Source organism: Ammodytes marinus, assembly GCF_949987685.1.
Source record: "Ammodytes marinus genome assembly, chromosome: 2".
Classification (NCBI taxonomy): domain Eukaryota; kingdom Metazoa; phylum Chordata; class Actinopteri; order Uranoscopiformes; family Ammodytidae; genus Ammodytes; species Ammodytes marinus.
The window spans coordinates 36,575,048-36,594,088 of record NC_137231.1 but is presented as its reverse complement, the minus strand read 5'-3'; the positions used below and the strand labels follow the sequence as shown (position 1 = coordinate 36,594,088).

At 41.1% G+C, this 19,041-nt stretch overlaps 1 protein-coding gene across 1 annotated transcript in view; it reads right to left on the bottom strand.

Annotated features, from left to right (window-relative positions):
* Window positions 1–4,806: 4,806 nt before the first annotated feature.
* dok2 (docking protein 2) overlaps window positions 4,807–19,041 on the bottom strand; it is a gene marked incomplete at its 5' end in the record, with an annotated part of 20,387 nt that continues 6,152 nt past the window's right edge. Inside the window, 8 exons of the mRNA XM_080036683.1 lie at window positions 4,807–5,910; window positions 6,653–6,770; window positions 9,575–9,783; window positions 10,786–11,116; window positions 14,101–14,208; window positions 15,068–15,136; window positions 15,485–15,652; window positions 16,392–16,561. Coding sequence (XP_079892809.1) covers window positions 5,762–5,910; window positions 6,653–6,770; window positions 9,575–9,783; window positions 10,786–11,116; window positions 14,101–14,208; window positions 15,068–15,136; window positions 15,485–15,652; window positions 16,392–16,561 — 1,322 coding nt within the window. The 3' untranslated portion in view covers window positions 4,807–5,761. The remainder of the gene's footprint in view (window positions 5,911–6,652; window positions 6,771–9,574; window positions 9,784–10,785; window positions 11,117–14,100; window positions 14,209–15,067; window positions 15,137–15,484; window positions 15,653–16,391; window positions 16,562–19,041) is intronic.

Sequence of the window (19,041 nt, the reverse complement as noted above, 5' to 3'; positions counted from 1 at the left end):
CAAATATGGCTGGTAGAGTAGACATTACCCGATTTACCAGCATTTGAGAGTCGTGGCAAATTTTCGCCTTGTGCCCATCCCATAAATAGGAACTTATTTCCCCGATATAGCCCATACATCATTACTATGCATACACACAAACACACAGAACATACTAGCGTGTGTTAAGATTAAAGTCAATAGCAGCTTTAAGGGGCAGGCACATCAAAAATTATAGCCAGAAAAAAGAAAAAAAAATGCCATCAAGTATGAAGACCAAAATCCAGGAAAACTACAGCTTGCATCTCAACTTTCTCACCATTTCCTCCCTTTCAACCTGTACTAAACTCTCAGTGATGTGAAATACATCAGATTAAAGCATGGATGCAAACCTCATGAGTGCAGACAATTCAGTTTACACAGTGTGCGTCAATATGTGTCACCTATGGCACCTAATGTTTAAACACCTATGGCTTCAGGATGCAGTGGTCCAAAAAAATAAATTAAGAAACTATACAAGGATATTTATAAGTATTGTCACTAAAACACATTCCAAATACTTTAGAATAACTGCTACAGCCCTGTTCTACATACATATTAATTCTGCTAAATACTATTCATATTTTACTCTTAAAATAATCTTAAATCCTTAATAGATAGGCAACATTTGAGACATTAGGATAGGTGGAAGTATGAGTAGAATTATTTACCTTAATATCTTAGATATTTAAGGCAACATCACCATTTCCACTGCCTATACATGAACACTCCCCAATGGTCTTACAGTACAGGTTTAAAAGATTTCAAATTAACCAAAGAAAAAATAAAATGTGCTCTTTCTCACAATGAATCTATAATTAGGTTGCAATCCTGGTAAAGGAATTCAGTTAAGCCAAGTATTAAAATTGTAATCCGTAATATTTTCATATAGTTAATCGTCTGTTAAATTACTATATTAAACAGTGATGGTTTGAACATATGACACACTGATGAAAGCGCTTAGCAAAACAACCTAGGTGTCAAATGCGGCGCAGAGTTAGAGACGCATCTTACGTCAGTCAGCAGGGATGCGTTCCTTTGTACCCATAATGCGGAAACCTCTACCTTGGTAGTGCCACGCCTATGTGTTCTTCATGTGCATCTTTTTTTAAATGTTGTTTTGGTAAGACATGGTCCTAGGAGCCAAATCTTCTAACGACGACAGCAGTCCAATTAGTTGGTCGAGTGGTGCTCCTTCAATTACATCTTACCGCAAAAACTGCTGCTAGAAACAACGCAACTCAAATTTTACGGATTACAACTTTAAGTAGCGGGTAACTTCTGTGAGATTTAAGGCTTTTCCAGAAGGCTTGAGGCTAGCAGAGCAACATATGCCCATACAACGTCAACCCGAAATAGTACTAGAGAAGGAAATGGGTCCAGAGCTTCACGCTAGACACATCTACTGTAGCAAAAACATATCCTGCAATAAATGTTTTTCTTTATAGGTAGCAGTATTACAACACAGGGTAAGGCCAGTGATTAGTAGATGGGACAGCCCAACACAAGCCATACAGATAAATGTCCACACACCACATCAGCTCACTTGTGTTACAGTAGTAAAGTGGTGAGGAGATATGTCTTAGTTGCATTATTTGAAGTACTTGCATGCTTGCAAGTGATCAATTTGCTTTTTCACATACTGACAAACATACACCATTTTCAATATTAATGGGATGCCATTCTGTTTCACATTAGCTACATACAAATAGGGGGCGTATAGAGTATCTGCTCCTTTTGCCAAATGTTAAGCATAACATTTAAACAGTAATTTCTACAGTTCAAGTAGGACCATCTACAGAAATACGACAAATGGTAGTAAAAGATTAACTACTTCAAAAAGCAATGCTTGAAATATTACATACACACTTTTAGAGGAGGGCACTTTAGACTTTCCAAACAAGAAAAACTACTTTCAACTTAAGAAACTACACAAATCTCAGAAATGGAGAATGATAATATGTTTTGCTAGTGCTGGCTTCGTCTTATTTTGAACTCAAATTCAGTTCAACAGTGATAATCGGACCTTTTTTTTGCACACCATGGTCACACTTAGAACGATGGAAAAACTATTTGGACCGATCTGGAGAAGCCATTTTGTATTCCTGATAAGGAGTTTTGGCTCTCACCTAAAAGCCTGTTAACAAATACACCTCGATCTGGGATCAAAATCCTTAAAACAGTCTTATTAATTGCATATACATGTAACCTTATTAAAAAAATAATCACAAACCTGTTCAGAGGATAAATAATTGCAAATAAAAACATTACACGAGGACATCCTAAAATCTTGCCTTTAAGCAGTTGTAACCACAAATGCTGAAAAAGTTGAGTTTGTTGTTCCATGTCAACCTATGTCATATGGCAAGCATATTCTCAGCTGTAAAAGGAATATTTTAGAACACAATATATACACGAACAAAGAGCAGCACATCCATGCCAGTGACGAAAAAGAGGAATTCTACGCAACAGTGGACCAAAGAAATCTCAAAAACCCTTCATCTGAAACAAAGGTACGACATGGCTTAAGACCTGAGGAATACTTTGAAACATCACAACCTGGTGGGGTCTACGAATCAAGCTCTGGAGCATTATAATTTAATTGATCACTTGCAAGATCTTAAAGAATAGACCACAGAAGCTGAACAAGAAACACATACAGGTGCATCTAGAATAATAAGAATATCATGGAAAAATTCAGTTATTCAGTTGGGCTTATTTCTGGTAAAACGTTGATTGTAGCAAAGATGTATCGTTCTCAACATTCCGACTTTATTCTTGACAATGTCTTTTTTCTCAAAGTGCTTTAAGAAATAAACTTTCTCCTCAACATACTTTTCATCAAGGTCAACATTTCTGTATTATAAATCCTTTTGTTGATTGGTTTTATATAGTATTCTAATCCGTAATAATCAAAGTAAAAGAGGCTCGAAAATTATTAAAATAAGTAAAAATCCTTGCATTTCAGAAGGTTGGATCATGAGATTTTGGACACATTGGTAAACATTTAAACAATTCAAATAGTCAATAACCTATTAATTCTCTCTCAAATGACAAATCAATTAATCGACTTGTGTTTCAAATGGACTTGCATTAACTTTTTGTAAGTTTAATTCAGATTTAAAATATTTTTAATTTTTTGATAAACTCTTAATATGACCTTTTCCAAGATATTTTTCTAAGATGCACCTGTATTATTGGGGATTAGCCCATGCTTTTAACGATAGCCTGGGTGATGAGTGTGGACACCTCCACCATTGTTGGGATCTTAGCTGAATTTATTTTTTAGAATTATTATTTTTTTCCTTAGAAAGGGTCGTCACCGCCATTTTGGAAGTGTCATAGTTGGAATGTCATCAGGTGCATTGTTTAAAATTTAGAAATTGTTCTTGTCCTTAAAGGCCACTGTAGCGTCTGTTATTATTCGAAAGGGGTGGGGTTACCCAGGGAGCGTTGCATTCTAGAACTTACTTGATGATGTCATATTACACACTGCACCTTTTAAGTTACAATTTAGCTAACTAGCTAGCTGCCCACCCTTTTCATTTCCAATGGTGGCTGTCATTTCATCACCAATGTTAAGTGTCATAAATAGTTAACACTGGTGCTGAGTCATGATTCCTAAAAAAGAAATACCCTAAACATATGATATATTTTGAATTTGCAGAAAGTTTTGAAAAATCCAGGATGCCTGAGAGCCTTACTGCATTATTCTATTATAGCTGATTCTTTAGGAACCTGAATGTTGTCTTTTCCTTCACAGAATGATGCATAAAAGGCACAGATATATGAATAGAAATCCACCAGAATGCAGGAAATTAAGTGTTTGACGCTCAAAATTTATGGGGGAGCACCCCCAGACCCCCCACCTATAATATATTCATAGGTATGTTGTTTTTACTTTTTGGATTAAAAAGAAGGCATGTCAGTAAACTCCATGTCGGCTCTTAGTGTGACTATCATTTCATCATAGAGTGGCCCTTTGTGAAAATGAGTTTGACACCCCTGATATGGGTAAGGTAAGGTCTGTCTCACTGTATTCATTTTACTCTGAAATAACTTGAATGGAACTTTAGATGTTTGGGGATAAGCAGCAGTCAGGTAGATATTTAAAGCTATAATTACCTTCCTATTTTGTTTATTTAGGTAAAGCATTATGAAAATGCTCCGCGCGCGCTATCCTATTCCCTCTTGGGCTAAGCCCCGGATGTTTCAGAAACTTAGAAACGCCCCTGGTGCTGAGGCCTCCATGTTTCTACAGTAGCACAGAACGGACAAACCTAACTGCCTTACACGTTTTTATATATAGTGGGCGTTCTGGGGAAATGCACCTGTTGGAAGACCAAGAAGAAGTACCAAAATATGGTGTTAATACACAGCTTAGGCTCTGTAAACTGGTCTGGTATGTAAACAAATGGGACCCACCGTAGCCAGCAACATACCAGCTACAGAACCAAGGCTGTGTATTAACACTGGATTTGTTTCAGCGCACACACACACACACAGTACAGACAGGTAGCAGATCATGAGGAGATATTCACTGATTCACAATGCAGCTGTATTTGAGCTGTGTTGCCCTCTGCTGAAAGGAAACTGTCACTGCTACAGAAAACAATCATTTAAAAAATAATTTATTTCATCAAATTTTCACCCTTTATTGTGGAGTTAGTTTCATGATAGTAAAGCATCTGAAAACAGTTATAGGAATATTCATCAATACACATTAAAGATATTGTCATTTAAGTTTGATAAACTTTACAGAAAATCAGTTTAGATGTATGTAAATAAACAATGTAGACAGTAGTTTGTGTGTGAATTATACATTTCTTAAGTTCTAATAATCAAAAGCTCTCGACAGTTAAAAAGCAATTTCTTTAAAATAAGTTTTATAATATTTATGAACATGTATTTTCAATCAGGTTCTTGTATAAGCTTATCAGGGACTTTAAGCAGCGGTGTTTTAGCTACGGCGTCTGGGAAAGATTCCAATGGCTTCCACTATCACCTAGCAACTCTTAGAACGGCTACTTGCTGCAGTTGGTGTAGCGCTCACAACGTCAAAACCCCGTTCTGCCGTTGTAAACAGACGGACTACGGCTGTATGTCTGTCTCTCTCTCTGTCTATCTCTCTCTGTCTCTCTCTCTCTCTCTCTCTCTCTCTCTGTCTCTCTCTCTCTCTCTCTCTGTCTATCTCTCTCTGTCTCTCTGTCTCTCTCTCTGTCTCTCTCTCTCTCTGTCTCTCTGTCTGTCTCTCTCTCTATGTCTCTCTCTCTCTGTCTCTCTCTCTCTGTCTCTCTCTCTAAACAGATTGACAACGGCTCTGACTCGCTCTGACTACAGCGATAGGAGGTGATGACATGAGTTCTCCAATGCTAAAAATTCTGCTCGACCGCCGTAGCCGTCCTCTCAACCATCGTTGCTTAAAGCCCCTATTGTCACACCAACTCTGAAGTCATATATTGATTTTTACTATTTTTAGACCACGTTTACAGATGCTTTAAAAAGTCAAAAAGTACAGTCTGAGTTTGTTCTAAATGTGCTATACAAATATAATAATTGACTTGAGCGTCTACACACACACTCTCACACACACACTCTCTCACACACACACACACAGACTCACACACATACACACACACACACAGACTCACACGGACACACACAGACTCACACACACACACACAGACTCACACAGTCACACACACACACACACACACACCTGTATATATATATAAACCATTTATTAGGCCATTTTAACCATGATGTTGTTATAAGGCTCCTCCCCTTCCTGTTCTCCTTCTTCTTCGTTGGTGTTTGAAACAGGAAGTAGCCTCTGTGGTCGCTTAGGAACCGCGTAGTCGTCCACACGCGGGTTGTACGGGAACTCGTGACCTTCAAAATAAAATAAGATAAATTCAGTTTTATCTCGCTTGCCCAATATCTTTCTGTTTGTCCGTCCGTCTCTTTGTCGGTCCGTCTGTCTGCCTGTCTGTCTGTCTGTCTGTCCGTCTATCTGTCTGCCTGTACGTCCGTCTGTCTGTCCGTCCGTCTGTCCGTCTCTCTGTCTGTCTGTCAATCCGTCTGTCTGTCGGTCTGTCTGTCTGTCTGGCTGGCAGACCCAGGTCGTTCTCTGCATGTAATTCCCCTCTCTGACACATTTAATCGCTGTCTCTACAGTATATCATTTTTAGGACAAAATATACAAAAAATGGAACACTTTTACAAATACAGATATGATCTCTTTCTCAACTCTGTCAGAAATAATAATTAAATGCCAAAAAAGAATAATTTTTTTTTTCCATCCAATGATCTTCCACAGACAGACAGACAGACAGACAGACAGACAGACACACAGACAGACACACAGACAGACACACAGACAGACAGGGACACACACACACAGACAGCTAGACAGACAGACACACAGACCGACAGGGACACAGACAGACAGGGACACAGAAAGACAGACAGACAGACAGCTAGACAGACACACAGACAGACAGACAGACAGGGACACAGACAGACAGACACACAGGGACACAGACAGCTAGACACACACAGACAGAAACACACACACACAGACAGACAGGGACACAGACAGACAGAAACACAGACACACAGACAGAGCATGTACCTTTAGGGTCGGCGGGCGTTCCCATGATCTTCCATGCGTCCCCTCTCATCTCCTCTGGGTCATCGTAGACAGAGGGGGGGGCCGCGCAGCCCTCCGGCTCATCATAGATGTGCTCCACCTGTCCAATTTGTTTTTGTTAAGGACAAAATATACAAAAAATTAAAAAACTTTTACAAATACAGTACAGGCCAAAAGTTTGGACACGCTCAATGCGTTTCCTTTATTTTTATGACTAGTTACAATGTAGATTCTCACTGAAGGCATCAAAACTTTGAATGAACACATGTGGAATTCTTTGCTAAACCATTTCAGGTGACTCCCTAATGAAGTTCATTGAGAGAGCACCAAGGGTTTGTAGCGCTGTCAAAAAAGCAAAGGGTGCCTACTTTGAGGAATCTAAAATATAAGACCTATTTAAGAGTCATTTCACACTGTTTTGTTAAGTACATAATTCCATATGTCCCTTCAAAGTTTTGATGCCTTCAGTGAGAATCTACAACGTAAATAGTCGTGAAAATAAAGAAAACGCATTGAATGAAAAGGTGTGTCCAAACTTTTGGCCTGTACTGTACATCTATGATCTCTTTATCAACCCCTTAACTCTGTCAGAAATAATAATAATTAAATGCCAAAAAAGAATTAAAATAATGTGAACCCAGTGATCTTCCACAGCTAGACAGACAGACAGACAGACAGGCAGACAGACAGAGAGGGACACAGACAGACAGACACACAGACAGACAGACAGACAGACAGACAGAGAGGGACACAGACAGACAGACAGACAGACAGACAAACAGACACACAGACAGACAGATGTGCTCCACCTGTTAAATACAATACAATCACTGTTATTTTAAAGCTATAGTGCGTAACCTTCTCATATAAATTACCTTTCTAAACTTTGTTCGAAAGCCCTACCAAAGTCCTACTCATACTAACGTCCTACTCATACTAATGTCCTACTCATACTAACGTCCTACTCATACTAACGTCCTACTCATACTAATGTCCTACTCATACTAATGTCCTACTCATACTAACGTCCTACTCATACTAACGTCCTACTCAGGGCTGTACAGTGCGACAGTTTTGATCGCATTTGCTACTGAAATTGATCACGTGCGATGATGAATACAATGCTGCTCGCACTAGTGCTAGCGTCTAATACACTTCACCAACGGTAATAACCGGAAGGAGGCGGCACGCAGTTAAGTTAGCGCGTGTGCAAACAGAACATTTCCTGTGCGCCTTCACATTAAAAGCCTGTTACTAGCCAAACGTGAGTTGACTTTTATTTTGAAGCCGGTAAGAATAGGAAGTTCGCGCTTCACAGCCCTGCAGTGCGCTAGCTGGAAAGGCAACTCATTCAGCTGCAGAGAAAAGTCAACAGTAGTCTATTTAAACAAAGTTTGAAATAACTGATAAGCCACTGAAGAACACCTCCCAACACATTCACAACAACCTATTTAACTTATCCTAAATTGTACCAATATGTATACTTATTTATTTAATAGGCTATATGTTTTAAAGTTTGGTTTTAATTAACAGAAGGACATTTACCAAAAAAATATGTTATTATGAATATAATAATTATATGTGTATACAAAAAATATATAGATATACATTTTATGAGGAGAAATAATTCTGAATCAGCAAAAAATTGCAATTGGCAGGTTAGATTATTTTGTCTAAATTGCAATCAGTGCACCCCTATTCATGTTTCTACAATTATTACTGCACACAATTAATATGATATTAATTGAGAATTTCAAATGAGACCAAGATGACAGGCTAAAAGGTAATTAGAGCGAAATGCATGGGTTAAGGTTATGCAGGTTTTCGATCATACTTTGTGTGCTACCAAATTTATTTTTGTGCTACTGATTTTTTTTGCTTGCTAGCACCAGTGCTACCACCTAAAAAAATAAGCGTACAGCCCTGGTCCTACTCATACTAACGTCTTACTCATACTAAAAGCCCTACTAACGTCCTACTCATACTAACGTCTTACTCATACTAAAAGCCCTACTAACGTCCTACTCAAATAAATACAATACAGTCCGTGTAATTTAAAGCTGTAGCGCGTAACCTTCTCATATAAATTACCTTTAAATCATCTGTTAACCTGCCCTGCCTTCCAAATCTCGGAACGCAGTTGGGTGTCTTAATAAAGCTTTGACGAAAATCTGATCTACCCGAAAATACGATATAATCAGTTTTATTTAAAGCTGGGCTATGTGATTTCTGATTGGTCAAAATTAACATGAGCTGTACACTTTGACCAATCAGAGCGAGGCTCCGATTCTCTGTTCTTATTGGCTGTTGGGACTGTCCATTCACTTTGGCACCGACGTTGTTGGTGTAGAGCGTGTCAGGGAGAGGGACCTTAGGGGAGGGACCAAAGAGAACAAGTGGAGCGGTTGAGGTATTTGGATTCGAATCTCTATCCCAACTGCTATTTTCTCCCCAAATCCTCCACCCCAGCTTTAAAGCTATAGTGAGTAAAAATCGGTTTTATTCGTACAGCCCAAAATCACCAATAGACATTTGCCTCAGTGAGCTTCACAGTCATACAATAACATCAAATCAGTTTTTATTTATCATGAGATGGCTTGGTGCCTCAACTAAAGGGGACACAAATAAGAACGGCACAGTTCACTTATTTTGGGACACTTCCCAACTTTTGACAGTGGGAATGCAAATAAATGCATCATTGATAGATGGATGGATAGATGGATGGATGGATGGATGGATAGACAGATAGATAGACAGACAGACAGACAGACAGACAGACAGACAGACAGACAGACAGACAGACAGAACAATTGACATTCAATGAAATGGACGAACAATAAAAGTCGTAAAAACAAGTAAATAAAATATGTATAAATATTACGCATAATCAAAACATGAGCTGACCTTCTCGAAGGTGGTTGCTGTGGTGACATCACCGTCGCTGTCGTTGCTAGGGAACACGTTGCGTATCTTCATCTCGTCTATGCTGTCGTAAAGCGGGTCGGCCGGCTGTGAAGACATGTCGTAAAGCGGGGCCGTCTGCTGCGAAGACAAGATGTCTGCCATGCCAGCGGTCACAGCCAGGGTGTCGAAGGGCAGTGAGTACTCTGGGTCTGGTAGTGGGGGGGGGGGGGGAGGGAGGGGGGAAGAGAGGGGGGGGGGGGGGTTAGTTTAGTTTGCAGAATTTAAAGTTAAGTTAAGTTATCTTTATTTGTCAGTTGTACACGAGGCACATTGAAATTTGTCTTTTCGCATATCCCCTCTCAAGTTACCACACTTCGGAGGGGGTCAGAGCGCAGGGTCAGCCGCAGTACAGCGCCCCTGGAGCAGTTTGGGGTTAAGTGTCTTGCTCAAGGACACAATGGTAGAGATGGTGGGCACCGTAGACGTAATACCAGCCTCTGCTAGTTTTACTACTAACACCCTCCTGTCCGGTGCCGGGGATCAAACCAGCGACCTCATGGTTACTGGTCGGCCACCTTACCTCTAGGCCATCCTACCACCCCGCTAAAGCTATATTGCGTAACTTGTATCACCCCCATGAGGATTTCTGAGTTATTACAACAACACTGTTCTGGCTGAAAATGCATTTTTAAGACCTGTAGATAGTATTTTTTGTTTTATAAAGTGTGTGTGTTTGCGTTTGCGTGAGTACATGCGTCTGTGTGTGTGTGTGTGTGTGTATTTATGTCTGTGCGTGCATGTCTGTGTGTGTGTGTATTTATGTCTTTGCGTGCATGTGTGTGTGTGCGTGTGTGTGTGTGTGTGTTTGGTTGTGGGTGCGCGTGTGGCTGCATGCGTGAGTGTCTGTCTGTCTTTGTGTGTGTGCTTTTCTTGAGTGTGTGTGAGTGCTTGCGTGTGCATGTATGAGCATGTGTCTCTGTGTGTGTATGCATGCATGTTTCTGTGTGTGTGTGTGTGTGTGTGTGTATTTATGTCTTTGCGTGCATGTCTTTGTGTGTGTGTGTGTGTGTGTATTTATGTCTTTGCGTGCATGTCTTTGTGTGTGTGTGTGTGTGTGCGTGCATGTCTCTGTGTGTGTGTGTGTGTGTGTGTGTGTGTGTGTGTGTGTGTGTGTGTGTGTGTGTGTGTAAACAGGACATTCCTTTCCTCACCTTTATGTTTATCTTCTGAGCTTCTCTTCTCCCTCCTGGAGTGTCTCTCCGCGGGCAGCGTCACTTTGGAGTATGTCGGGTTGGCGCTCAGTTTGGGGCTAAGCTGAGCGTGTGTGTGTGTGTGTGTCTGTGTGTGTGTCTGTAGGAGTGTGTGTGAGGGTGTGTGTGTCTGAGAGAGTGTGTGTGTGTGTGTCTCTGTCTCAGGCCCTTGCTGAGGTAAAGGGCAGCTTGAGATCATCTTAACCTGGTTTTTTCGGGGAACGGAGCGAGAGTCCAAATTCAAACTCTTCACGGCTGTCAGCATTTTATCCACCGGAGGTTCCAGACGACACTACGAAAAGACAATCCATTATTTGCTTTAGTTTCTTATTCTTATTTTTTTAAGATATTTTTTTTTTGGCATTTTTATGCTTTATTTGATAGTGTAGAGACAGAGTTGAAATGGGGCAGAGAGGGGAGTGACATGCAGAGAACGACCGCGGGTGGGAATCGAACCCGGGTCTGCTGCTGGGCCCGGCCCGGGAGGGGGACGCCTTACCAACTGAGCTAAAGGCGCCCCCTAGTTTTTTATTCTTAAAGGAATACTTCACCCATAAGGAACCGGCGTTCTATCATTATAAAATCACTGTTATAATATAATGAATGAGGTTTTTCTTCCCTCAGTCTTCCCTCAGTCTTCCCTTGGCCCAGCTGTCCTGTTAATCCTAACCCTACATTTTACTAGTGTGATGTAACAATAGGAAAATGTAGGGTTAGACAGTGAGACCATAAAACACTCTTTCTGCCTTTTCTCAGACTAGGATGAACCAATTTCTAAAATGTTTGCACATTTATACTACATAGGATCTCAGAGTTCAATACACCTTCATATTTACACCGGTGAATTAGGTCTTTAAAAATGTCTACAAGGAACGTTTACATATTCCAGTCCAAATGACCAGTGTATGCACTTTTACTTTTTATAGCTATATGTGTTTGAATGAAATTGATTTGATTTGATTTGATTCAATTTATTTCAGACATATCAAACATACAAAACAAAAATTAAAAGCATGGAAATACAATAAACAAATTATGTTTTCACAAAAAAAAAATTAAAAATAAAAGAAATAAAAGAAAACAAATTATCTGTAATGCTGAGATTAAAGTATCTACGAGGAACTTTTTAAATATATCTGAAACAGTCTAATTTTTCCTCTGATGATCATAAATTACATGTAACAGCAAACGAGACCATCAGTGCAAACAATGCTATTTTTATATAGTTTTTCTTAATGCCTTTGTCATGGGTATACGCTCACCCAGGAACAACAGCTGGCGTGGTAAAAACACTACCGCTTTAGTCCAAAGGGCAAAGGGCTGTTTGTTTTTTTGCTTTTTTACCCTGTGTTGGCCGCAAAATCATTTACATTGTTTGGAGCAGCGGTCCCCAACCCCCGGGCCGGTACAAGTCCGTGGGTCATTTGGTACCGGTCCGCAGAGAAAGAATAAATAACTTATATTATTTCCGTTTTATTTATTAAACGATGAACAATGTTTTATTTTGAAAAATGACCGGATTCCCTCCGGTTGTTACATCCGTCTATGACGCACTCTTGTCGCTTGTCTCGGTTACGCGATATGTTGCCGCTCAAATGAAACCTACAAGCCTAGTAGGCTATAAAGTAGCTGCATTTAAAGCCAAACTGGATTTGTGGGGACGGCGCGTGAACAGAGGTATATTTGACATGTTTCAGACATTTGCGGGGATTTTGGAAGAGACTGAGGCCGAGCCTTCATTCACCCAGCTGGTGCACGATCACCTGTCTATGCTTTTAAATGAGTTTGAGCGCTACTTCCCAACCGCAAAAGACCCACGAACTGCCAAGGAATGGATCCGCGACCCATTTGTCAACAAACCAGGGGAATCCAGCATGTAGATGCAAGAAGAGGATCAACTGCTGGAGATCGCAAATGACGGCGGCCTTAAAAGTATGTTCGAAACAACCACTCTGCCGGTGTTCTGGATTAAAGTCACAGCAGAATACCCTGAGATCGCCACAACAGCACTGGAAACCCTGTTGCCATTTCCGACATCGGGATTTTCTGCAGTGACAGCAACCAAAACAAAATATCGGAGTAGACTGGACATAAGCAACACACTTCGGGTGTCACTGTCTCCCATTACTCCTAGATAGGACCGTCTCGTTGCAGAGAAACAAGCTCAGGGCTCCCACTGATTTAGCTATATGGTGAGTTGTATTTTTCACGCACTTTATATTTATTTTTGTGTTCCGTCTTATTTTGAAGGCATGTTTAAATGTTACCATAGCGACCAGAGAGTGTTTGGGGCAGAGCCACAGAGACATGGGTTGTGTTCCGAATCTCATACTTTCTACTATTTAGTTTGGTAGAAAAAAGATTTAGGATGTCCCGATTCTTGTGGCCAGATTTAGGATGGTTAGAAGTACCCGGATGTCCTACTTCATGCGGCCAAGATTGTTAGTGTTGAAAACTGCATCCTGTTTGGGCGATTCTGACCCACAATCCAGTGCGCACGTGAAGTGACGTCACATCGACGAAGCCTCCATATGAAAACAAACAGGGATGCGACGGATATAAAAGCAAGAGGCAAGACCAAGGCGCAATGTTATGATGAAATAAGAGAGTAAAGTATGTCCCAATAGTATGCCTACTGCATCCTAACTAGATTCTTTCTATCGTCGGATGTAGTATGTAGAATAGAAAAAAGAAAGAGGAGGAGATTCGGAACGCAACCATAGACATAATAATGGCAAAGACGATTCATGCTATGTTGTTGGCATGATGTTACGAGGGCGCTGCTAATAAAGTTGCATAAGAGTACACAGTGGATTCACGTTTATCATTATATTTAGGAAATACCACCGTTTTTATGCCGGTCGTATCATTTTATTTTGTGCCGGTCCGTGAAAATATTGTAACATTACACCGGGCCGTGGCGCAAAAAAGGTTGGGGACCGGTGGTTTGGAGTTTTGTTTCGTTATTTCCTGGAAAGTCAAGCGGAGTTATTTTTTAATAAATGAGTCAACACCAAGTTAAACTCTCTCTGTGTGTCGGACTATCTCTGCCTCAGGAATAAATAAAGCAAACAAGGGGTTCGCCACTTCAGTTTTTATTTCAGAGTGTCTGTGGGAAAAGGCACGAGAGAGAGAGAGAGACAGAGAGAGAGAGAGAGGGAGAGAGGGAGGGAGAGAGAGAGAGAGAGAGAGGGAGGGAGGGAGAGAGAGAGAGAGGGAGAGAGAGAGAGAGAGAACTTCAGATATGTAGCTGAAGCTGTAATGTGTGTGTCTCACCACTGGGTGGCGGTGTTGCTGCAGTGAAGGAGCTGAACTGTCTTTGTCTCTGTTGTGGATCAGGAGAGTCGGAGCCTCAGTCAGCATGCTGTAAACACAGTCCACTTCCTGGAGAGAAAACAACACAGTGACAAAAAGCCCTAATGACCTCCTACTCATACTGACCTCCTACTCATACTAAAAGTCCTACTAACGTCCTACTCATACTAACGTCCTACTCATACTAACGTCCTACTCATACTAAAAGCCCTACTAACGTCCTACTCATACTAACGTCCTACTCATACTAAAAGCCCTACTAACGTCCTACTCATACTAACGTCCTACTCATACTAACCTCCTACTCATACTAAAGCCCTAATAACCTCCTACTCATACTGACCTCCTACTCATACTAACGTCCTACTCATACTAAAGCCCTACTAACGTCCTACTCATACTAAAAGCCCTACTAACGTCCTACTCATACTAACGTCCTACTAACGTCCTACTCATACTAATGTCCTACTCATACTAATGTCTTACTCATACTAAAATGAGTAGGACGTTAGTAGGGCTTTTCCAACACAGCCAAAGACTCTGTCGCCCCCCCATGAGGAATTCTGAGTAATTACAACAACACTAGTCGGTGCATCTACATGAGGTAAAGCCTTCAGTGATGGCACATGGATTTTATACCTTCTGCTGTACGTCCAGGTTTCTTTTCTTAGCAGTAGAATCAACAACTGAAACATTTCTTGGGATTTTTCTGAGCTCCTGCACCAGTGTTGTAAAAAAAAAAGGTATAAAATCCATGTGCCATCACTGAAGGCTTTACCTCATGTAGATGCACCGACAGTGTTGTTGTAATTACTCAGAATTTCTCATGGGGGGGGGCGACAGAAGTTACGCACTAAAGCACACACACACACACACAGTCATACACACACACACACACACACACACACACACACACTCACACACACACCTTTCCAGTTGGGGGCATGGTGAGGTTGCGTGGTTGAGGAAGTGTCATGCTGTGGTCATCTTGACTCCCCTGGTCCACAAAAAAGAGTCCGAAAATTAGCAACACACACACACACACACACACACACACAAGGAGAGACATAAACACACACACACACACAAACACACATACAAGGAGAGACATAAACACACACACACACACAGAGACACAGACACACATGCAAACAAAAACACACACAAACACACACACAAACAAACACACACATGCAAAGAAAAACAAACAATTTAGTTTTTAGCACATCACATCTTCACATAGTAGATCAACTTGCAGATGTTAATTTCACACACACATTTTCACACACACACACACACACACACACACACACACACTCAGACACACACACACACACACACACACCTGTGCAGTAGCGGGCGTGGAGGCCTGTCTGTGTGGGGGCAGGGAGGTGCGTTGCAGGTTGATAGCAGCCTCCACAGCCTGGAACACCAGGTTTCCCTGTCTGGTGTCAAACTCAAAGCTCCCCTCGCCCGAGTCACACCGACGGCCGGCCTCGAAGGAAAAACTGGTCTGGAAGATTAGGAAGAGTTAGACAGACAGACAGACAGACAGACAGACAGACAGACAGACAGACAGACAGACAGACAGACAGACAGACAGAGAGAGAGAGTCACACCGACAGCTCGCCTCGAACGAGAAGCTGGTCTGGAAGATTAGGAAGAGTTAGATAGACAGATAGATAGATAGATAGATAGATAGATAGATAGATAGATAGATAGATAGATAGATAGATAGATAGATAGATAGATAGACAGACAGACAGACAGACAGATAGATAGATAGATAGATAGAGAGACAGACAGACAGACAGACAGACAGATGGATAGATAGACAGACAGACAGATGGATAGATGGACAGACAGACAGACAGACAGATGGATAGATAGACAGACAGACAGACGGACGGACAGACGGACGGACAGACAGACAGATGGATAGATAGACAGACAGACAGACAGATGGATAGATAGACAGACAGACAGACAGACGGACGGACGGACGGACGGACAGACAGACAGACAGACAGACAGACAGAGAGAGAGAGTCACACCGACAGCTCGCCTCGAAGGAGAAGCTGGTCTGGGAGAGTAGATAGATAGACAGATAGACAGACAGACAGATAGATAGATAGATAGATAGATAGATAGATAGATAGATAGATAGATAGATAGATATCTGTCTGTCTGTCTGTCTGTCTGTCTGTCTGTCTGTCTGTCTGTCTGTCTGTCTGTCTGTCTGTCTGTCTCACCTTGTCCCTCCCAAATCGTCTCAGGTATCTGTACGGCCAGCTGAACGTGATGTCACCGCTTCTATCGACCAATAGCAGCGCAGTATCGTCCGCCCTCAGAACGGCTTCACCTTTCAGCCTGCAGCGGTCTGACGCCTCGGTCCTACGCACACACACTCTGAAATCACGCACTGAGAGAGGGAGAGAGAGAGAGACAGAGAGAGAGAGAGAGGGAGAGAGGGAGAGAGAGAGAGGGAGAGAGGGAGGGAGAGACACATGGACACAGAGACAGGGAGAGAGATAGACACACACACACACACACACACAGACAGACGGACAGACAGACAGAGACACAGAGAGAGGGAGAGAGACAGATGGACAGACAGAGAGACACACAGACAGAGAGAGACAGACAGACGGAGAGACACACAGACAGAGAGAGACAGACAGACGGAGAGACACACAGAGACAGGTGGATAGACAGACAGAGAAAGACAGACGGAGAGAGAGAGAGAGAGAAACACACGGACAGACAGAGAGAGACAGACGGACAGAGAGACGGACACACACAGACAGAGAGAGACAGGTGGATAGACAGAGAGAGAGACACACACGGACAGACAGACACACACAAAAACATACACAGTCAATCAATTGAAATAATTTGTCATTCAAAAAACAAACAAAAAAATCCTTAAATCGTCACAGAAAGAGAAATGTAGGGTTAGACAGTGAGACCATAAAACACTCTTTCTGCCTTTTCTCAGGCTAGGATGAACCCATTTCTAAAATGGTTGCACATTTATACTTCATAGGATCTCCGAGTTCAATACACCTTCATATTCCCACCGGTGAAGTAGGCCTTTAATTCCATAATTGTTCCCTTAAACCATAAATATAAAATAGAATACATGTTAGTTTTCATTTCATTTACTGTCCAGTTGATAGAGACAGATGTTCCCACAGTCTCTTGATCAACACATCCAATGATTAGCATCACAGCATTTATAGCTTCTGCTTGAAATGCCCCTCCCTACAAACAAGGGCTTTTAAACAATCATAAACACACACAATGCACAATGACTCTATGTAGTCTAAACAAACTTATAATAATATAATATATCTATTCATATAGCACCTTTAAAAACAATGGTTTACAAAGCGCTTTTTTCACGGTACAGAGTTGAAACGGGGAGACAGAGACAGAGACAGAGAGAGAGAGAGAGAGAGAGAGAGAGAGGGGGGGGGGATGACCTGCAGTAAAGGTCCACGGGTCGGATTTGAACCCGCGACCACTGCAACGAAGGCCGGAGCCAATATGGTACACACTCTACCCCGTCTCTCTCTCTCTCCCCATTTCAACTCTGTACTATCTAATAAAGCTTGAAAAATGCCAATAAAATTATCTTTAAAAAAAAAAAAAAGAGGTTACTGATTCAGCCAGCCTTATCCCAGTGAGATAGGGGCTTTATCTCCGCGGGTAAGGCTAAATGAACACTTTTGTCACAGATGTTCCAGGGTTAGAAAATGTTGCTTTTCGTAATTTTAATATTTTTGGCGAGTGTTGGTTGGATATTTGTGGAAGTCATAATTTCAGAAACATACCGTGCAAATATCGTGCAAAAGTTACTTTTTTTCAGTAATTCAACTTAAAAGGTGAAACTAATATATTATATAGACTCATTACATGCAAAGTGAGATATCTCAAGCCTTCATTTGTTATGATTTTGATTATTATGGCTTACAGCTTATGTAAACCCCAAACTCAAAATCTCAGAAAATTTGAATATTACATGAAATCAATAAAGAAGGGATTTTAAATACAGAAATGTCGGCCCTCTATAAAGTATAATCATGCTTATGTTCTCAGTACTTGGTTTGGGCCTCTTTTGCATGAATTCTTGCCTCAATTCCAATTCATTTTCCATGATATTCTAATAATACGAGTATCACCTGTATGTTCTACCTGATATTCCATAAAGTTAAAAGTTCCTTTCACACAATCATTAGAAAATACAAATAAAAACCATTAATAACTAATAAATGTGGGAAATTTGTCTTTTTGTTTTTGCAGGAATGAAGTATGAGGTCAGACAGACAGACAGACAGACAGACAGACAGACAGACAGACAGACAGACAGAGAACTTGAGGTCTGCTGCAACTCTCAGCTCCTTTAAATCAAGTCTGAAGACTTTTCTGTTTCCATTTTAACCTGTACTTTTTATTTTATATAAATGTTTTACTTCTATTCATTCGCTTTTCTAATGTGTATTATGTATTTTAATCTTGCCCCTGTAAAGCACTTTGAATGGCCTTGTGTCTGAACTGTGCTATAGATACAGTCTTGGTTAGTTCTAAGTTTGAGATTATAGTTCATCCACTATGACACTGTCTGCTTTTGTTCTTGTTACGGCAGCAGTTAGTGTGTTTAGTGTGTAAGGAAACCACACACACACACACAAACACACACACTCCCAAACACACGCACACACACACACACACACACACACACAGACAGGTGTGTAAGTGACTGCAGGTGTTGGAGGATGTGGGGAAACAGTAGCAGCTTCACATCGCAACTGGAAAGTTACTACTGTGTGTGTCTGTGTGTGTGTGTCTGTGTGTGTGTGTGTGTGTGTGTGAGTGTGTGTGTGTGTGTCTGTGTGTGTG